General features: G+C 45.8%; 2 protein-coding genes across 2 annotated transcripts; both read left to right on the top strand.

Moving 5' to 3' along the window:
• The first annotated feature begins 86 nt into the window (after positions 1-86).
• Positions 87-4,250, top strand: LOC117855064 (uncharacterized). Its single transcript, XM_034737339.2, has 3 exons — positions 87-545; positions 1,417-1,695; positions 2,792-4,250. The coding sequence occupies exons 1-3, from the start codon at positions 219-221 to the stop codon at positions 3,896-3,898; spliced, it is 1,713 nt and encodes a 570-aa protein (XP_034593230.1). The 5' UTR covers positions 87-218; the 3' UTR covers positions 3,899-4,250.
• A 13,524-nt stretch (positions 4,251-17,774) lies between these two features.
• On the top strand, positions 17,775-21,953 carry LOC117855065 (tryptophan aminotransferase-related protein 2). The gene is made up of 5 exons (XM_034737340.2): positions 17,775-18,906; positions 19,390-19,702; positions 20,716-20,999; positions 21,095-21,396; positions 21,525-21,953. The coding sequence occupies exons 1-5, from the start codon at positions 18,368-18,370 to the stop codon at positions 21,707-21,709; spliced, it is 1,623 nt and encodes a 540-aa protein (XP_034593231.1). The 5' UTR covers positions 17,775-18,367; the 3' UTR covers positions 21,710-21,953.
• The last annotated feature ends 297 nt before the right edge of the window (positions 21,954-22,250 follow it).

Genomic DNA, 22,250 nt, shown 5'->3' with positions numbered 1-22,250 from the left:
TTGGAGCCCATTTAAAGCCCAGAAGGTCCGATTAAGGTCCACCTAAGGAGCATCCGGAGCTGGAGCAAGCCGACCGACTCGCCGTCCCGTCTCGTCTCGTCTCGCCTCCCTGTCCCATCCGGATTCCTCCTTCCCCTTCCCCTCCCACCTCACCTCACCTCCCCACCATCTCCAGCTCCCTCCCCACCCAGCTCTCCACCAACCGACGCGGCGGGGCGATGAACACGTCGCAGTTCATGGACAAGCAGATCCTCGGCCTCGCCGCCTCCGCCTCCCCCTCCGGCGGCGGGGGCGGCGGTGGGGGTGTGGATCTCAGCGATCTGATGATCCCGATCCCACAGGAGGACGGTGAGGACCGCCTCCGCCGCCGGCGTAGCAGCAGCAGCGCCAACGGGATCGCCGACGACGTGCTGCCCAGCTACGACTTTCAGCCCATCCGCACAACTGCCGCCGCCGCCGCCCCCGCGCCACACGCCTCGTGGGGCTCGCTCGACTCCAAGGCACCCTCCGCCTCCGCCTCCGCCTCCGCTTCGTACAACCTCAAGGTAGGCCGCTTGTTTTGGTCGGTGGTGAAACCCCCGCTAGATCTCCCGATCTCGCAGTACTCCATGCCCTTAATTTTGCGAATCCAGCACGGGTCCCAAACTTTGTAGCTTTGTAGGTGATTACTTAATCAGGCGAGTAGGTGATCACTGTCGAGATTTACAATTACTGGTTGTGCACGCTATAAGTTGATGCTTACCTACTAGAAATGGGATGGACGGGCTGAGAAGGCAGACCATTTTGTGTGTGGTCTATTTCATTGATCAAGCATAGCAAACTGGTCAGGGTAATTGAATGGACCCCTTACCTAGGTGTAAGTGCTATTGTGAAACGTAGTTTGCTGAGCTTCTAATACACGTTGTGTCTATGCTATTTTGTTAGAGAAAAGGGTTTGTGTCGCTCTACTCATTGGAATTTTAATGTTCTTTTTCATACACTGCTAGTAGTTGCTATGACATCGGCGTTTTGTGAACTTGGGAGCATATTTTGTCCAAAGGGTACGCATGAATTTTTGTACAGGATTGGTTGGATAGTTACTCCATCCGTGCCTGCTTTGAATTAAGAACAAGTGAGTTTATATATGGTCCCTGTTTCTTCGATCTAACAAATTGACTCTGTGTAATCTGTTAGTGTGATTTAACTTTAGTGGGTATCAGCTATCTGTTGATGTACTTAGAGACATTTCCTTTCAAAGGCATGTGTACTTGTAAAGTACAGCTCCATTGAATTTATTTAATTGAAGCAATTGCACCAATTTTTGGGAGGATTCTCCCCAAGTAAACTGTTCGTGGTTTGTGGTTTTGATTGATGGCATCTGCATTCTCTCCTTTCTCATACAAGTAACCAGCTCACATTTTCTCTTATGGTGGCTAGACTGCTGGTATATTGGAGCCGCATGTGCTGAAGAAAGTTAGTCATGAGGAGGACAGGAGTAACTTTACTGCAGTTACAATGGCAGATATTGATCGAACCATGAAGAAGTATTCTGATAATCTTTTGCATGCACTGGAAGGCGTAAGCTCAAGACTTTCGCAGATGGAAAGCAGAACACACCAACTTGAAAACTCTGTTGATGAGTTGAAGTTAACAATTGGTAACTATAATGGCGGCACTGACGGAAAACTCAGGCACCTTGAGAACATGCTCAGGGAGGTAAGTTTCTTTGGACTCTCTCTCTTCCTTTTTCTCTTATATAATGCCTGTTAACCGTGTGCAAATGTCACATTGGAAAAAAAAAGATTCGGTAATGGAAGAATGCATACTTTAAGTTTCTTTGGATGTGTTTTGCCTTTCATAAACCCGTTGCATACTGCTGCTTTTATTCGTACTGTACCATATTGAATAGAAGACCCTTTTTCATCACAATTCGATATGTTTCTCCAAGGTCTTTTGCTGTACAACAAAGTCATATACTGTGGGGGCATATAGGATTAAGCACTGCTGTCTGCATTTTTTTGGGTACCTTGACCTGTTCTTACATGCCACTAATCCTTGCCCTTATTCATTATTTACATGTGATTTGTTCTGTTAAACTGTGTAATTGCTGGCAGTATGGGCTTTGGTGCTGCTCGTTCAGTGTTGGTCATTGTTGTGCTACATATTGTTCATGCTATGCTTTGCTGAATTTTTCTTAACCCAACTTGTTAGATGCACATTAACTTCATATTTACTGGCTTACTCTCTCAGCCCCACACTCATAGGATTAAGCACTGCAGTCTACATATGTTTTTTTTGCTACCTTGACCTGTTCTTACATGCTACTAATCCTTGCCCTTATTCATTATTTCCATGTCATTTGTTCTGTTAAACTGTGTAATTGCTGGCAGCATGGGCTTTGGTGCTGCTTGCTCAGTGTTGGTCATTGTTGTGCTACATACTGTTCATGCTATACATGTTAGATGCACATTAACTTCATATTTACTGGCTCACTCTCTCAGCCCCACACTTAACTGCATCTTTACTGGTTTGGACCATTAGGGGCTTTAGGGGGTGGGCCCATCCAACATCATATAAGTAAGATTTTAAGTTACTTCCTCTTGTTTGATGGCCATCGAAGTACGAATCTTCTAATAGTCTGAATCTAATCATTTGTTCTGCTTGGTTAGTTTTTATTAAAAAAGGGATGACAATCATATTAACTTTTTAAGTAGTAACCACTCATGCTATATTTTCATTGTGTTGTTAGTCCTATAATTATATGATTATATCATGAATGAAGACAGTAGCTTAAGTACTTAATAATGTGCAGGTCCAAGCAGGTGTGCAGATTTTGCGAGACAAGCAGGATATTGTGGAGACACAACTCCACCTTGCAAAGCTCCAGACACCCAAAACTGATACCCAGTCATCAGAAAATAGCGGGTCTGGACAGGCTGCCTCACGGCAGCAGCTGGTGGCTCCCCCGCAAGTATCTATTCAGCCACAGCATCAAGTCCCGACCCCTTCACAACCACCAGCACTTCCCACCCTTCCTGCTCCAAATGCACCACCTCCACCTCCAACTCTTCAGAGCCAGGCTCCATCACAGTTTCCGAGCCACATACAGCATTCACAGGTACCATCAGTCCCTTCTGTTGCACCGGTTCCCTCAGTCCCAGCTTTACCAAGGGATGCTTACTACGCACCATCTTCTCAGCCGACTGAAACCATGCATCAACAGTATCAAGTGCTACCAGTTCCTCAGCCACAGGCACCCCCAGCGCCACCCCAGCAGTACCAATCCCCGTCCCAATTTCCTCAGTATTCACAGCCACCTCAGGTTTCAAATGTTAACCCTTCAACTCCCCTTGCACCCCCTGCACCCCAGCAACCAGAGGAAACCATGCCCTACGCACCACCTCAGAACTACCCACCAAATGCACGCCCCCCTTCACCTTACATGCAACCGCCTAGCGGACCTGCTCCTCCTTACTATGGACAACAAAGCCCTAGCATGTATGAACCTCCTGCAGGCCGGCCTAACTCTGGTCCGCCATCATCCTATGGTTCTGGTGTGTACGGGCCACAGGGTGGAAGCGGTTTCTCTGAATCGTACGGCTACACTGGGTCTCCTTCCCACCGCGGCAACGCTGGAATGAAGCCGTCCTCACCTTTTGCTCCATCCTCGGGGGGAAGCGGCAGCTATGGCAGTGGCAGGCTCCCCACGGCTCAGATACTGCCGCAGGCGGCGCCGATCAGCTCCTCCAGTAACAGCGGCTCTTCAGGCAACAGGGTACCGCTCGACGACGTAGTGGAGAAGGTCGCGACAATGGGATTCTCAAGGGAGCAGGTGAGGGCGACTGTGCGGAGGCTGACCGAGAATGGGCAGAATGTGGACCTGAACGTGGTGCTTGACAAGCTGATGAACGGGCGATAAGTGGAGATGTGCGTCTCAGCGTCTGGGCGATATTCTCACTCCCTGCAGTATGTGTATAGTACCGAAAGTGTCATCTGAACCGTTTCTTTTCCTGTCAGCGGCCCTGTAATTCTGATTGCTGATCGTCGTGGTTGCTGCTGGAGTTTCCGTCCTCGCCTCAGCCCTCGGTTGCTCTTTCTGAAATGGAAACAGCTACAGGTGTCAGGTGTGAGCCTATCTACCAGGCAGTGAAGGATAGTATTACAATCTGAATACGGTGCTCATTTTCTGTATATGTGGTGGTGATATTTTAAGAACATATACCGTGGTTTCTTGTGACCTGTTAATAAACAGTTTTTTACTGCGTTCTCAAGCTCTGCTCATCCATCTGTTTTACTATCCCCTGACGCATCACGCCTGTACGAAAAATTTGTACAGTCGACAGCGCCCGGTTGCGCTTTGCGCCCCCCTGTGCTGTCGGTCGCAGGCGCGATTACTCCGGGGCAGCTCTCGCTCGCTCTCAGCACCGCTGACTCCGCCGACTCCGACTGGCCGGCCAGCCGGCGAGTGGGCGGGCGTGCGTGCGGTGCGCGGACACGGCACGAGGCCACCAGCGGCCGCAGGGGACGGTCCCTATCTATCCATCGCTGCCCTCGCCTGGCGCTGTCAGCCACGCCGCACGCGGGCATCAGCCAGCCCCCGCTGTTGCGCGCAGGTGGCCGGCGCCTGCACGGCCACTGGAGCGTCACGTGCGGCCATGTGTCCGCCATGCGCGGCGGAAGTGACTTTGGGGGCGGGCAGCATCGACGGACGATTCGATTTTGATGGGAGGCGTCGGGGTCAGCGTATGGACGGACGGATGGATGGTCCCGGTCGATGTGATGAGCGACGTCACGTCGACCCACGCACGATTCGGAGTACTCTTCCTGTACGACTGCCCCATAACTCTCTCCATCGGCGGGCAGCGAAGGACGGGGCTAAGTTCTCCGCGTAACATTTAATATTTAGATACTAATTAGAAGAATTATATCTAAATTAATTATAAAATTAATTGCACGTATGGATGCTAATTTGTGAGAATCTATTAAGTCTAATTAGTTTGTAATTTGATAATGTGATGCTACAGTAAATATAATGCTAGCAACACTTATCTTACTAACTTGATGCTTATGTATGATCACCTTCAAAACATCCTGAATCAACCCACAGGATACTTGTGAGAGAAACCATCATCAAGGACGATATCTCTGTGAACCGTTTATGAAACAACCATTTTTTAGTCTGCATTAGGTGTGTCCATACACTCATGTGGGGCACTTGAAGGCCTCGATGCCCTCTCTAGTTTCTCGATCTCCACAGGATCAACAAGCAATTAAATATGCTATAGTAAATATTTACTGTAGCATCACATTGTCAAATCATGGACTAATTAGGCTTAATAGATTCGTCTCGCAAATGAGCCTCTATCTGTACAATTAGTTTTGTAATTAATCTATATTTAATACTTCTAATTAGTATCTAAACATTCGATGTGATAGGAACTGAAACTTTAATCCGTAGAACCCGACCTTCCATGCTGGTTTGGTCGGAGTCGGACCGGCCCATACCCATGCTCCCCAACTGCAAAATCATATTTCTTCCTAGCCACACGGGGAAGGTCGCCGATGGCTTTACTCAGCAAGCAAAATGAAATTCGCCAAACTAAAGTTTTTTTTCTTCTTTGAGAGGTAGAGTTTTTGGCCAAACTGAAAGCATTTGGTTTAATAATTTTGGGTCGAACTTATAGGATTATTATAAAAACTCGCTTTTGCGCCAAATAAGCCCTAACCAGCCTTACAATCAAAGCATCTAGGGCGTGTTTGGATCTTCGGACTAAAGTTTAGCCCTGTCACATTGAATGTTCGGATGCTAATTAGAAAGACTAAACATGAGCTAATTATAAAACTAATTGCACAAGCTCTGGGTTAATTTGCGAGATGAATCTATTAAGCCTAATTAATCCATCATTAGCAAATGATTACTGTAGCACCACATTGTCAAATCATGAACTAATTAGACTTAATACATTCATCTTGCGAATTAACCTCCATCTGTGCAATTAGTTTTACAATTAACTTATATTTAATACTCTTAATTAGTATCAAATATCCGACGTGACGGGGGCTAAAGTTTAACCCTGAGTCCACCAAGGACCTTAGCTTGAAGCTTTGTTGAATTTGACTAACCACGTATACCGGCTAACTGGTGAAGGTGATAGAGTGACTGTTTACACGGGTGTCGATTACATGACACGACGATACATGGAGGCGATATCTCCGGAGATGCGCTTCGTCTATGCTGGGGTCAGTTTGGTTAACACCTGACTTTAACATGATTAATGGTAGATAAAGTTTTGTGCAAATAAATTGCGCACCACACTTTTTTTCTAAGTTGGCTAAGAGTATAGTAGTAGTAAGGGGCTATTAGGGAGGACTTGTCATGAACGCTTCGCCCATGAAGTGGAAACCAAGAAGGAAAAATATTGATGTCACCCAACTTCTAAATAATTTTTTATCTCGATTTGCAAAATGACCTTAGGCTACTGAATTTTTATCCGGAGCCGATAAAAGTTCTCCTAAACCGGACCTAAGTTTTTGCGTGCTGTATTTTTTAGGACCTAAACTGAACATTACGTCTAAAAGAATCTATAATCCGGTGGCACGGCACGTCGTGGACATGAACCAACCAATCATGGCCCTGATCTGACCGTGCGACCGCTGTGCTTGGATCGTACGTGTGGCCTCTCAACCGCTGACACAACCAAAGTGCACACTGTCCGGAGAGACTGGAGGACGACGGGACGGCACCGATGATCCGTCGACCCACACCGCTGTACTGCCGTGGCGCAGGGCAGCACGCTCGCCGTCGCTTGACGGATGATGGCGACCGCTCAGCTCGGCCACGGCGTGCCCGGCCCGGTGGTCTTGGCCGTGCTGCGGATCGTGCGCCGCTCGCCGTTGCAGATGGTCCGGCCGGCGGTCCTCCGGTGTCCGGTCCCTGTGGGGTTCGTGGCAATCATTGGTATCACGCTCCATACTCCTACTGACCCTATACCAGCTCGAGCAAAATACTAGTGGAAAATGAGAAAATTATGTGCACATCAGCACGTGTGCTCGCGAAAAATGAATAAGTATTCATGTGGATAATGTGAAGCTGTGGACAGTTCCATGCATGGTCGTCGCCGAAATTTTGGAAAGTGGCTGGCATGAGTTTCTAGGCCGGTTAAGCAAGGGAGATTATTAGAGGGTGGAGTGGCAATGTGGTTGGTTCTCGCCTCGCCTAACAATGTCTGGGATGGAGAACAAAAGGTGTTGCTTAGACATGACCACCCTGTACAAATCACTTCTCTTTGCACTCGACCTGTACTTCTGTACCAACACGTGGACAGCATCTGCCCACTGCTCTTTGCACTCGACCTGCCCACCTCGCATGCCGCTCTGTCACTTCTTGGCAGCGGCGGATCTAGGAATGGAACAAAGGGGGTGCTAAGTGTTGGTGATGCTTGCTTGAGAGGATCCAAGTTAGGGTTGTTTTATTGGAAGCTAGAGAGAGGGAGGATATGAGATGGGAACTCAGGAAGAGTGAGAGTGTTGACGAGTTAAAACAAAGGGAAATGATGTTCTGAGTTAGTCTAATAGCTTGAGGCCTTGAGCTACCGGGGCGTTTAGTTCCCTTTGCTTATTTTTTAGCACGTGTCACATCGAATGTTTAGATACTAATCAGGAGTATTAAACGTAGACTATTTACAAAACCCATTACATAAGTGGAGGTTAAACGGCGAGACGAATCTATTAAGCCTAATTAATCCATCATTAGCAAATGTTTGCTGTAGCAACACATTGTCAAATCATGAACTAATTAGACTTAATAAATTCGTCTCGTCGTTTAGCCTCCACTTATGTAATGGGTTTTTATAAATAGTCTACGTTTAATACTTCTAATGTGCTAAAAATAAATCAGGGGAACCAAACCACGCCATAATACTCGTAGTTTTTTTGCCAAGGGGGTGCTGCGAACGCTGCCATGGTCTCGTGCACGCACGCCGACCCATGCACTCCGAAAATATCTACCTCATGTGGCGGCATCAGCGTGGCTCAAGCAGGAGCTGCACACGGGGAAAACCAGGCCCTCGAGAACAGCCCCAATTCGCTTCGACAAGAAGATCGACCCATTCATCCCGGCCCCCGATAAACACATCGTCACAAGACACAAGTACGTGTTGCTCCCAGCACGTGATCTTTTATTTGTAAACTCAAGAGCTCTCCACACAAATGTGCGTCCTCCGATAAAACCCACTAGCTGGGCCGGCCTATACATCTAAGGCACCTTTTGCGAGCAGGGGAGCAAAACTTAAGGATGGAAAAATCTCCACTAAAAACTAGGATGATAATTAAAATTATATCCTCATGGACTACCTACTCAGTGAAAAGTTCAGGATCCAATAGGAATTGGAGTTTCCAAATTAGGTCTAAGATAGTGACATGATCTACTGCACTGGAAATCCGTCAGCACAAATGCTTTGATCAGCAATATTCTATCTCGAAATAAAACTTTTGCTTAGTGCAAAAGAAACTTGCCATGATCAACTTAATGACGAAGACGATGACACCGGCCGGAATATACCTCCGGTCCGGTCCGGCCCACACGACCACATCCATCTGATAACAACAGAGACGTACGTTAGGTGCCGGTGCAACGCAACTGTTCTGTTCGTGGTGGTCCGATCCGATCCAATGCACGCGTGCATCGTCGCAGAGAAGGAACGTCACGTCAGCTACATGGGATGGAGGAGGCGTTCGCCGCGCGCGCGTTTAATTTAGTTGACCGGAGCGTTCCAGCTTACGGATGTTTGACCTGGCTCGCTAAACTTTGACTGGCGGCGGGATTATTGATTATTTCGCGGAAAATAAATGGCCTTGTAGAGATAAGTACTGCTCATTTCATATTCGATACACTGCCCCAATTGCTAAAATCTATTCCTAAAAGAAATGCTAAAATCCCGTATCATCGCATCTATGGTTCTAAGTTAGCTACATGATCAAGGGCGCGCTCGTCGAATGGTGGCACACATTAATAACAGCTTTTTCTTTGACAAACACAAGCGTACAAAGTGAATCACATTAAAAAATTAAAATTGTATTCTTCGTAGAACGGAGGGAGTATAATACCTTGGAATAAGAAAATTGGTCGCAATTCTTTGTATCATGTTAGTTAATGAGGGTCTATCATTTTGGATTGATTTTTCTTTCTTCATTGGTTAGTGTGTATAGTGGGCTATAGACAACGTAATGAAACAGACAGAGTACTTGAGAAAACGAAGGGGCTCCTCGCACTCATGGCGATAGGGCGCAGGACGGGCAAGATGATAGGCGCAGCGCAAGCTCAGCGTTCGTGATGGAGGAGGCGAACATCGCGCGAGGCGGTGACACGGCGTGAGGGCTAGTGTCGGTGTTTAGATTTGACAACCTACCGAGTAGTTTTCCGGAGGGTACGCTGAAGACGCACTTTGTTGGGTTGAGTTTCCACCGGAATGCTCACAAACTTGCGAAAGTTTCTTCCAAATCTGCAATCAGGTTGTCAGGATTTCTGGTCTTTACGACCACGTCGTCCATGTACGCCTCTACGTTGCGGTGTAGCTGCTTCTTGAAGCACTCCTGAATTGCCCATTGATAAGTAGCGCCTGCGTTTTTCAATCCGAAGGACATTGTTGTGTAGCTAAAAGCTTTGTATAGGGTGATGAACGCAATTTTGATTTAGTCTTCTTCCTTGAGAGCTACTGGTGATACCCCGAGTAGCAATCGAGAAAACAGAGTAGGGCGCATCCAACTGTGGAGTCGATGATTTGATCAATCCTAGAGAGCCCGAAGGGATCCTTTGGACAGTGTTTGTTAAGGTCCGCGTAGGCGACACACATCCTTCACTCGTTGTTATTTTTCTTTCACACTAGTACGAGATTGGCAAGCCACTCTGGATGATAGACTTCTTTTATGAAACTCGCCGCAAGTAGTTTGGCTAGCTTTTCTTGATGGCTTCCCTTCTGTCTTGGACCAATCGTCGTAGGCATCGCCTTTTTGTGTAGCTTTTGGATTCATGTTTAGTGAGTGCTCGATTAGCTCCCTGGGCACTCTTAGCATGTCCACTGGTTCCATGCCAAGATATCTCGGTTGGCCTGGAGAAAGCTGATGAGCGCGCTTTCCTATTTAGGATCTAGCCCTGTGCCAATTAGGGCTGTCTTGGAGCTATCACAGTCTCAAGGCTAATAGCTTTGATGTCTACTTCACTTGCCGACTTGATCTTGGTTGCCCCCGACTTCTTTTCTGGGATCTCGAGTTCAGACAGGGACAACTTTTTTGATGCGACGAAGAGTTGCATCATCGAATTTGGTACTTGTGTAGTTGCTGCTAGCTCCACGGCTTCTGTGTCGCAGTCATACGACCTCTTCAAGTCTCTGCACAGGGAGAGTACTCCCTTGGGTCCCGGCATCCTGAGTACTAAGTACACGTGGTGCGGGATGGCCATGAATTTGGCCAATGCTGGTCTTCCGAGGATAGCGTGGTACAAAGTTTCGAAGTCCGCTACCTTGAACTAGAATCTACGTAGTCATACGACCTCTTCAAGCCTCCAGAGCTTGACGCTGGAGTTTCATAGTTTGCTGCTTCTTCTCCGGGATTGTCGCAATGTGGAGGTGGAAATTTCCAGCGCCGTCTACAACGCAAACTCAGTAGCCGAAGATGAACATTGCGCCTGCTTTGAACGTGACGATTGGTTTGATGATGACTTGTGCCATCGAGTTCGCCAGTGGATTCTCGGTGAGATCCCCTACCTGGCGCGCCAGCTATCGGTGTTTGGACCCGGCAACCTACCGAGGGGGGTGCTCGAGGTAGTGCTTTGGTTAATGGGGTTAATGGGGCTCGCCGATATTAGGAACTCGAAGGTGAACACATACACACGATTTAGATAGGGTCGGGCCGCTAGATTGCATAATACCCTACGTCTTGTGAGTTGGTTGGATTGAATTGCCTTGGAGGGGGTTCCTATCTTGCCTTATATTGCTGGGGGCAGGGTTACAGGTAGGTTGAGTTACAAGAATAGTAGTTGGATTCGACTAGGCGAGTCCTACTCTGATTGCTATGAGTACTTTTCCTAATCCTTGACTGGTTACTATCTTCCCACGTAGACTACGCCATCCTGTGCCATAGCCTCCATGTTAGATACATTTCGGTGTCCAGCCCTATATTTAAGACTGTCCAAACCTTCTGGTGGGTCCATATATGTACGTACGACAGCTAGGGGCTGGATCGATCAGGTTTAGGTCCGATCCCTAGCGAAAGAAAGTCCTACTGCATGAGCCAAATTACATAGTCCAACTTGGGTGAGGCCCACCTAGAAACTCATCTATTGCCACACCTAGAAATATCGTTGCAATACTACCTTGTGTGTAGCAACGATTTTGGTGTCCGTTGCTACATCTAAGACTCATTGCAATATCTAAGACTTATTTGCAACAATATAGTTTTGCATTGATATATGTAAGACTATTCACAACAACTAATTTTGTGTTGCTATATGTAAGATTCTATTCGCAACAACTCATTTTGCGTTGCTATAACATAGACTCTTTTGCAACATATGATAGTACTAAATAGCAACGCTTTATATTCGTTACGACATGGACATCTATTTGCAACCATTACCGTTAGCGTTGCAATAACGTCGCCCTAATTAGAACGCAAATATATTCGTTGCGATATATCCATCTTATTGGAATCGACAAAATTTATATCGTAACATAACACAATTGGTGGTAACATATCACCCTATCGCAACCAAAATCGACTACTGTTGCAATAATCACACCACACAATTGGTGGCAATATCTCACCCTATCGCAACCAAAATCGACTACTGTTGCAATAATCACTATGTATTGCAACGAAAATCAACTGTTGCTAAAAAAACCTTGGTATTAGGCACAAAACCTTTCAGTGTGCTGATGGTTCCGCGAACCAGGAATAACGAGAGTGTAATAAGCTTCAGGGGCATATAGATGCTTGCCTTGGGATTATGTGGCGATTAACTTAACACGAGGATGTTTCGAGTAGTTTTCACGTCTCCCTATTATATTGGCAGTATGGTCACTCATACCGCTAATGATGCTAGGGGATTTAGTTCCACTATTTTATTGGGCAATTTTTTTTTATCTCATGGGCATTTGCACTCGTGAGTACATGAGTCGATGAGAGACCTCTGCGTTATCCGAGACCAATGTACAGAGCCACCTCCAAAAATTATAAAAATACGAGGATATTGAAAAAAATATTAAAGTGGGGCGACCTTTGTTAATCGGCTCCTGCAGAAAATGCTATGTACAGTAAACATTTACATGTTCGATGTGCCAAACAAAAACCATAATAGTTCTATAATGTTTCGTAGTAATATATATTTGAAGGAATTAAGATGCTCCAAGGAAGAATATGAACGTCAGATCATATCAAGGGCCAAAGGTTTATGAGCTTGAGAAAAGAAAATTGTGTCCTACAAGCTATCCCATTTGACACATCCCGTCACAAAGAAAGCTTAGAGACGGCTGTGGCCCAAGTACTAAAATCCTAGTCCTAGCCACTCTATATCATGAACCGCCCATTCCAAGGGACCTCAAGATTCTTTCAAGGTGATTGCACTACGTTCAACTCCTCTGCTTCCCAATAACATGGAGCACCATGCATATATGCATTGAGGTCTGAGGAATAGTTATTTTGTTTAGACTTGATTTTATTTCATGTTTTGTTGCATATATACCATGCTTTCAACAAAGGCAACTTCTCATGAGATGGTCAATGATAGAGGTGATGAGACCACATAAAAAGTGACTGCCTAGTATGGTTTCATAATTTTATAAAATCGAGTGTGCATGTATGTGAGCATTCACGTCTCTACTATGTTTCTTAAAAACATTACTAATGGCACCGCTAGTTTGAAATTCTACGAAACTTCTATGTTACAGATGCGGCTAGCATCTCTCCCCATATTTTGTGATATGTTTTTTCTGATCATGGGGCGAATCATTGTCTGATTGATGCTTTACATGATTGAATGGTCCTTTCCCTGAACTCATTCACCATCTTTTCCCACATATCATCATATACAAATGATGGGATGCTGTTGCATAGTCTCATAAACCATAAACTAAGAGAAAGCCACCACAAAACTTTTAGAAAGGCGAGGAATAAAAAATAAGAAAAGCAAAGCACTAGCAACTTGATATACAAAACATGGAAAGAATCAACCCGAATGGGTTGCACTGCATTTGCACTTGTGGCTCCCTACCTTACACGGTTTTCAAATAGAAAACAGAAAAGAATCGCAAATGACGATGAGTGCACTTGCAAAGCAGAGGCTCCTTTTTTGTGCCTCAACAAATTTCTTTGTGCTTTATTTCGATATTCGGTAGAGATGTAAAGTGTTATACTCGGTTTCCTTCATCCAATTATTATTTTATTTGGAACTTTGACTTGCTGACTAATTATCTTTTACGCCTAGTAGCTAGGAAAACTCGCAACTTTATCTTTATACCAGAGAGAGCCATTTGGCGAATGGCCGGTTTCTGAAATTTAAATACAGGGAATACTAGAAAATGGATCTCACAGGCAATCAGTTGTTTATTAGGAGGCGAATCAATAAGTAACTCAGGGAAATGATCAACATGATCAACATCAATATGTGCAGAGGACCGATTTGGTCGTTATATATGTTGCACAATGAGAAGTTGATTAGTCTTTCTCTTCGTTTTTTCAAAACTTTATTGACGTCACGAGAGAAAAACATAACTCATTGACAATAATAAATTTCAAGGCTTTCACAAAAGTGAGTGACGCGAACTCTTTTATCTGAGTTAGACAGGTTTCTTACTGTAGAATACGCTCACTCGAGTTTGAATCAACGACTTAGAAAGATATTCATGGTTTTAGTTAATAGTTCTTTTGGTTGTATCGGATGCACCCTCTCCGACTAAGAAGGGTGTTTGCATTTTCAGTTAATTATTCTTTTTTGGCATATAATTGATATTTCCAATTGGTAACGACAACGAGTTGTCTATGTTAACTTTGTTAATAATATAGGATGTGTCGGTCAATCCTACAAAGATACTCGTGGGGTTAAGTGCATGCGTGTATAAGAGTGTTTGTTCATCGGATTTTGAAAAGACGAGTGATAATACACTCCACTAGCTTAAAGGTCGTGGGACTGCAGCTACCTTGCAGGCACTTGCAATATGCAAGCTGAAACAAGCGTGTTTCAGATTATAACAACTAGTCCATCAACCGTGCTCCTGCACGGGTTAATACTTTTAAAAGTTATTGTATTTGAAAATTATTTAGAAATTAAACTTATAATTAATAGTTAAAATTATTTACCTATTACTCTCTCATTTTTTAATCCTTTGACATAATACTTATATAGATGTCCACTTATATTTTTCTAGTTATGATTGATTTTTAATTAATAATTACTCTACACCTTTCATCCACATCCACACTTTTTTTCATTTTGTATCGCACCTCCATATATTATGTTTAGCATAAAAATCAATATTTTTCATCACTTCCTCACATACATGTATAAATGGTCTATATGGTGTCACTCATCATGTGTGTATAACTTTAACTTATATTTCTATATTAACAATGTCTAGGTAATTTAGAATCATCTATTAGTTTACTTTTGGACATTTATGTATGATGCACATGAAGATAATTAGATTACGATTTAGGTGCTTACTTTAGATTATTTTTAATAACAACATACGTGGGTAACTTAGATATAAATTTAGAATGGCATTTTAAGTTATGCTTTATACTGATATCCATAAGTAAATTGGATTGGAAGAGCTCGACAATTTATATAAAGGTTTAGTGTTTATTTTAGAATATTTTCATAATGAAAATGGTGGGTAACTTTTTTAAAAGTATAAGAGACCAATGACTATGATTATTAGAGTTTACTGGATTGGTGTTTGATGTTTCTAATTTTTGTGAGAATTTTTTAGGATTTGTCCTGTTTTTCTAGCGTGTCGCGTAGAACTTAGTCTCCAATGGAAAAAAAATGAGGCCGCGTTGCTACAAAACTATTACCCTGAGGTACCTCTCATTTGTTAAATATTTGAACATAATACTTATATAGATATATACTTATTATCTTTATCCAATTGTGATAGATTTTAGTTAGTAATTACTCTATAATATTTTCATCCACATTTATAATCTTTAAGTTTTCAAGTTGCATCGCAGTTACGTGCTTAAATTTTTTTAATAATAGATCCTAAGTTTGAGCTATAATTTTAACACAGAAATCAATATTCTCATCACTTGCTCTATATCTTTATAAATTGTGATGCACATCATGCATATGAACCTTAATAATTATATCATATACTAATATATGATTTAGAACCATATATTAGTCTATATTTTTAATTAAGGTGATTTGGATTAAAATTTAGGTTACCTCATGTTTTTTTAATAATAGCACGTGTGGGTAATATAGATGCACATTTATGGGTTACTTTAAGGTTTTTTATTTAAGTATTAGTGGTGGACAATTTAGTTACTAATTTAGGAGGTAATTTTAAATTATTTTTATAATGATATAAGTGAGTAATTTTTATGGCGGACGTACACCTCTTACCTCCTGGAAGGCAAGACGTGAATTAAATCTGGACCCTTGATTATTAAGAAAAAAAATCCAATTAGAAAATAGAAAAAATTACTAACCCACTTCTTTCCAACTACCGGTGACATCCATCCAGTCTTTATCTCTTTAAAGTCTCGTCAGCATGCGTGCGTAGCATCATAAACATTTTAATTTTTTTCCACAATTTTTTTCTCTACTACCGTGCAACGGCATGTAGGTCCCATGTCTGCCATGTCTCATAGTATGATTTTTATTCGTCACATCTGCACATGTATGCTATTTCTGATGTTGCTAACAATTTAATCTCATGTCCAAGCAATTTCTTGTTACAATTTACGTATGATACAATTGTCACTTCACCTAAAAATTTGACCTGCCACATCTCATTTGAAATATGTTGCATATAACACAATTATTACATACCTAAAGAAATAATACATTGCAACTCACATGCAACCATTAGTATATTTTTTTAAAAAAATAGATCAAGTACATACGTGCATCTGTCATGTAATGGAATTAGATTTGCATACATATTTTTTGAAGTTTTTGTACACATCACGTTAGGGTAGTTAGATTAGGGGTTATTCATATGCAACCATAAGTATATTTTTTTAGAAAAAATAAATCACGTATGTACGTGCATCTGTCACATAACAAATTAGATTTACGCACATCTATTTTGAATTTTTTGCACACATCATGTTAGGGTAAGTTAGATTAGGGGTTATTTAGTTTATTATATATAATGATATGGGTGGGTAATTTAGAGGCACATTTAGGGGTTACTTTAGACTATTTTCATAATGGTATAGGTGGGTAATTTTTTTAGAAAACATACTAGATCCAATGGCTATGATGATTCGAGACTACAAATTGATGGCTAGATGTTTTGTTTTTTTTGTGAGAATTTCTAGGATTTTTCTCTTTTTCTAGAGTGTCCACCTAGGATTCTAGGTGGCTTCACCTGAAGGTTTCAAAAGAAGCCTCCAATTAGTAATAGTAAGACTAGCAAGGTGACCCGCGCAAATAGCGCGGCTAGATTTTTTGTTTTATCTTTTTAATTCTTTTATTGCAAACATCATAAATTTTTACAATCAATCAATGCACACTATCTAGATTTTCTTGATGAATTTAACAAACATGATTGCATATGTCTTTTCATGATGCTTCTATTTCCACCCTCCCAATCAACGTTATTAGTGTTATGTAGTTTGGAGAAATGGTGTCATCAAGAGCAAAACAAAAAAAGCAGAGGGTATGTTTTACTTTTTCTCATATTGTATTCAATATATAGACTCTTCATCTTTTTTTAGTATAATTTTTTTTGCAAAAAAATTGTACATAAGCAGCCACTCACTTACACGTCTCCACGCTCATCCCTATGAATACACACACAACACTACCCCTAGGAGCACCTTTAAGAGACTGAGCTGGCAGATCTCTAGTGACGGTTAATTTATGGAATAAACTCAAAAATTACAAACTGCATACTTGACGTAGAGGGATAATGGTCGTCTATGTATCAAAGGGGCAAGCTAGTTCCTATTTCTTTCTATATATGTCCGTTTCCTACTCCATGTAAAAAGAGACGGAGATTGAGCTGTTATTTTGGGAGGAGATTTGAGTTGATGTTTGTTTGCTTGGAGAAGGGAGACATACATCATGAACAAACATATATATGATTCGGCCATCATAAGGATTCTTTCTTTTTATATAAAGCTTTCACCGTTGGATAACATCCAACTGTCTATATTTTTTTCTTTTTTCCGATTAACGTAGAAATTTCTAGATCCTCTTGGTGAAAATGGTGGCTTCTTTTAACACTACTATTGTATTAAGATAATAGATGCGTGGTAGCCTAGCTACTAGGAGAAGAGTTCAGCACAGATCCGAAAAGCAACCACCCAATCATAAGGTCATGGTACGTTGAGTAATTGAGTTGCACGAACCCTCATCATAACAATACATGGCGACATTGTTGTGGACGATCGACGGACCGTCCGATTGCCACGCAACGGCCTGAAAGCCCCGAGCGGCATTATTACCAGCCGTGTGCTCGGGCGCTCTCAACAGCACAGTACTACTAGGAAGAAAGAATATTTTGTATCCGCGGGGGGATCGAAGATTAGTGGGGCGACCCTATAAAATGCTGCATCACCACCCTCCTCGCTGGTCCCTGCCTGCGCCACTCTCTCCCTCTCTCTCTGTGCTCTGAGAGCTTCTCCATCTTGAGCATCACAGCACTTTCCCCCCCTCTCCCCCTCCCCCCTCCCTCGCTTTCCCTTTTCGTGGCCATTTGCTGCTGCTCACCTGTTCTTGCCAGCCACTTTTTCGAGCTAAGCGTACTACACTGTTTAAGCTCAGCTGTTACAGTTAATCAGCTCGCAGCAAAGCCCTTCGTGCTTGTACCCTCCTCTACCACGAGAGCTTAGCGAAGTACAGCTCGAAGCCTCAGAGGAGCTAGAGTGTGGCTTGTGGTCTTGTAGCCAAGTTTTTGCTGATAGCAAGAGAGCCTTCGATCCGATTGCAGCGGCCTCCCACCGCTCCAGCTTTCCAATCGGCGGCCAGCGCCCTCCAGTTCTCCCACTTCGCTTCAATCCAAGAAGCGCTTCCACCTTTTTTTTTCTTCCCTTTTTTCTCCCTCAGTCCTCGCCCGTTTGTTTCCTTCCCCCAAGAAGCTTGGAGTAAGGCGCCGCCGCGGCCCACCACTCGCGGAGGTCGGTGTGCCTTGGTAGCACGCGCTGTCCCCGGGCTCCACGCATGGCGGCATTACAGCACCTTGGCAAGGCGGTGGACGGGAATTTCCGGGGGGCGGCGGCGGCCGGCGGGATGGTGCGGCCACCGCCCCCGAGCCTCATCGCCCCGAACGGCACCGCCGCCGCCCCCAGGTCCTCCGCGCCGCCGAGCCGTCGGGAAGAGGGTGCGGCGGCGGCGAACGGCGGCCCTGACCTCCCCGCGCCCCGTTCCGTCAGCAAGCCGCCGCCTGGGAAGAAGTTTTCCACCAGAGCAGCTGGCGGCAACAAGCCCAGGAAGCCGGCGCCGCCGCTCTGGCAGTGGCAGGCTGCCTTCTTCGTCTCCGTCGCGCTCAACGTCGGGCTCTTCCTCCACACCCACCCCTACGTCAACAGCACGGTCCCTCCGCACCACGAGGAGCACCAGCAGGCCTGCCTGATGCATCTCGACGCTGCAGACAACAGCGGCAGGAGAACGGCGAGGCAGCAGGAGGAGCCCGTGGCGGCCGGGGCGCCGTCGACGGGCAAGCCGGCGGTGACGCCGGAGTCCGTGATCAACCTCGACCAGTGAGTTTTCAAATCCTCCCCTTTTCTCTCGCTGCCGCGTTTGCCAGCTCGTTCGTCCGTTGTTACTCCTGCTAGTACTTGTGCTGTTGTGCTTTGCTATGCGAGCAACACCCTTTTTGTTTAGCGGAAACGGGAATGTTAATTTACTCGCACCACCCTCCACCCCTACTATATTTGCAATTTGCTGCTGCGGGGGGAGAGGTGTTCTTCCCTACGGGGCATGTCCCCTGGGCAATGCCGTCGCCAATGGAGAATGAACTCCGATGCGCGGAGCAAATCTACCCATCCCAAGATCGAAGATTTGCTCGCGATTCATGCACCTACCTTGTTTTGATGCTTTAGTATTAGTTGTTATTTTTAATTTACTTCTGCTGCTAATGATGATGCGAATTACTTAAATGAGAGGCACATGATGAGTGTGGTCTCTGGCTGGGCTGGGCTACAGCACCAATGGGGGTTTGACATTCGCGTTGTCGGGTGCAGCGGTGACCCGACCATGTTCGAGGAGTTCTGGCGCGGGACGGGTTCGGCGGCGGAGATCGTCATCCCGGGGTGGCAGACCATGAGCTACTTCTCCGACGTCGGCAACGTGTGCTGGTTCCTGGAGCCCGGCTTCGACCACGAGGTGCGCCGCCTCCACCGCCTCGTCGGCAACGCCGCCGTCGACGGCTACCACGTCCTCGTCGGCACCGGCTCCACGCAGCTCTTCATGGCCGCGCTCTACGCGCTCTCGCCGCCAGCCGGCGCCGGCGCCGGCGCGCCCATGAGCGTCGTCTCCACCGCGCCTTACTACTCGGTAAGAAAAAAAAAATCACTGTCACCTCCGTCGCTGTGGATTGCTCGGGTAGCCTAATAAATAAATTAATTAATTAAGAGAGGAAAAAAATCAAGTTAATTAACAATGCGGCCGGCGTGCCGGTGAGCCCATTGTTGGTGTGACAGGGATGGCAAGACCCGTCGTTATCTTATCATTCCCCCACTTAATGATGAGGAGATAGAGGAGAATTCAAGCCGTGGAGGGGGACACCGATGGCGCCACTGGGCACTCGCCTTTGTTCCCTCCCCCTTGTCCCCAACAACACGCACGCTGCCCTGCCCCAGCTCCCACAGCCACCCGGCCTCTCTCCCTCCGGTCATGTGATGGTTGGTGACCAAGCATATGGCGTGCTGCTCTGCTCTGCTCATGGCGGCCGGCCGATCTCGCTGCTTCGCTGTAGGGCCGTCCGGCCCGGCATTACAGCGATCTGCGGGTAGCCGACATGTCCCTTCACACAATATGTGATCCATCAGTAGCAGCTAGTGGGTCCCTTCTTCCAGAATCAGGTCGCCGGAATGTTAGTGGTTCTGGTCTTATGGATGGTTAGCATGCGTGTTAGGCGGGAGGGAGGCTTGCCGTTCAAAATTGAGCTCCATGTGCCGGCGGCCGGCAGGAATATGCTCACACATGGCGCGCGCGGCGGTGAATATGTGCGATTCCCGGCTATGTTCATGTGGCATGCTTCGTCTCTGCTAAGCTGGGAGGGAGAAGAGAGAAGCACAGGCATCCTATTATATGGGTTCTGTTTCAGCATCATGTGTCGGCTCCATATCTAGTGCTAAATCATGTGTTCAGTAATGGGCGTCGGCGCGCCGGAGCTCATAGTTTAATTGTTTGCTATATATTGTTCCCATGCTGGCCCTGAATTCTGAACTATACTAATAATTGATGAGAAAAATAAAAGTATTCCCATGCCCTGAAGTCTGAACTATCTGATGATAGATGGCGAGTCAAGGCGCTGACTTGATCTGAATCTGATGATCTGTGTGCAGTCCTACCCTGCCGTCACCGACTTCCTCCAGTCGGGGCTCTTCCGGTGGGCCGGCGACGCCAACTCGTTCAAGGGCGACGCCTACATCGAGCTGGTGTGCTCCCCGAACAACCCCGACGGCACCATCCGGGAAGCTGTCCTGTCCTCCGAGTCCGGCAATGGCATAGCCGTCCATGACCTGGCCTACTACTGGCCCCAGTACACCCCCATCACCAAGCGCGCCGACCATGACATCATGCTCTTCACCGTGTCCAAGAGCACAGGGCACGCCGGCACGAGGATCGGGTAATTGGTTTGTCTTGGATGCTGCAAGCATCAGACATGAATTGCAGATTTGCCATGGCCGATATTCTGAATTCTGATGAAACGTTTCCACACAGGTGGGCGTTGGTGAAGGACCGCGACGTCGCGAAGAAGATGACCAAGTTCATCGAGCTCAACACCATCGGCGTGTCCAAGGACTCGCAGCTGCGCGCCGCCAAGGTGCTCAGGGCGGTCTCCGACGCCTACGAGCTCCCGGAGGCGAGGGAGGAGCACCGCCTGTTCGACTACGGGCGCCGCAAGATGGCGGAGCGCTGGAGCATGCTGCGCGAGGCCGCCGCCGCGTCGGGCATCTTCAGCCTGCCCGACGAGACCTCCGGCCACTGCAACTTCGCCAAGGAGACGGCATCCACTAACCCTGGTAACGCTCGCACCATGTCTGAAACTCTGATCTGCCATGGCACGAGATGCAACTTCTGAACATTGTTCAGTGATGTTCGTTCACCGTCTCACCGCGCTCTTCCATGGCCGTCGTGCTTATGCTCGCAGCGTTCGCATGGCTGCGCTGCGACAGGGAGGACGTGGAGGACTGCGCGAGCTTCCTCCGGGGCCACAAGATCCTGACCCGGAGCGGGAGCCAGTTCGGAGCGGACCCGAGGTACGTCAGGGTCAGCATGCTGGACAGAGACGACGCCTACGACATCTTCGTGAGGCGCCTCGCCTCGCTCAAGTGAAGTGATCGAGGAGGACGACGCGTGGTTCGACCATCGATGCCGCACACCTCCGGATGTGGCGTCGCCGCGTCGGCATGCCCGTGGGAGCATGAGTAGAGCAGAAGTATCAGTAGAGTAGGAAAGAAGCGGAAGAGGAGCAGCGTTTTGTTTTGCTCTTCTGCTGTGTGTTGTGTTGTGTTGTTGGGGATGTAGCAGCATCTCGAAAATTTCTTATAAAGGTTTTTCATTTTTTCCTTCTTGCTAATTGCTAGTATGTGAGACTGAACTGACGTAACAAAAAAGATCGAACTGGAAATACACTTGTGAGCTGGACATAAATGGCAAAAAATAGCTGGAGCCTCACAATTCAAAAATGGTACTCCCTCCGTCCCAGAAAGAATGCAACTCTAACATTCTTCATACAAACCAATAGATAGGTAAAATGATGTATATACCCCTACGCTATGGGCGTTTGGATACGAGGGGCTAAAGTTTAGTCCTGTCACATCGGATGTTCGGATGGTAATAGGATGACTAGACATGAGCTAATTATAAAACTAAT

Source organism: Setaria viridis, chromosome 5, assembly GCF_005286985.2.
Source record: "Setaria viridis chromosome 5, Setaria_viridis_v4.0, whole genome shotgun sequence".
NCBI lineage: Eukaryota > Viridiplantae > Streptophyta > Magnoliopsida > Poales > Poaceae > Setaria > Setaria viridis.
This window is presented reverse-complemented; position numbering and strand designations above follow the sequence as displayed.

Excerpts from the sequence above, each read along its gene's own strand:
- LOC117855064 (XM_034737339.2), top strand. The coding sequence starts at position 219 with ATGAACACGTCGCAGTTCATGGACAAGCAGATCCTCGGCCTCGCCGCC. Across the intron at positions 546-1,416 it reads CCGCTTCGTACAACCTCAAG|ACTGCTGGTATATTGGAGCC; the intron begins GTAGGCCGCTTG and ends TATGGTGGCTAG. Across the intron at positions 1,696-2,791 it reads TTGAGAACATGCTCAGGGAG|GTCCAAGCAGGTGTGCAGAT; the intron begins GTAAGTTTCTTT and ends AATAATGTGCAG.
- LOC117855065 (XM_034737340.2), top strand. The coding sequence starts at position 18,368 with ATGGCGGCATTACAGCACCTTGGCAAGGCGGTGGACGGGAATTTCCGG. Across the intron at positions 21,000-21,094 it reads CACGCCGGCACGAGGATCGG|GTGGGCGTTGGTGAAGGACC; the intron begins GTAATTGGTTTG and ends GTTTCCACACAG. Across the intron at positions 21,397-21,524 it reads GACGGCATCCACTAACCCTG|CGTTCGCATGGCTGCGCTGC; the intron begins GTAACGCTCGCA and ends TTATGCTCGCAG.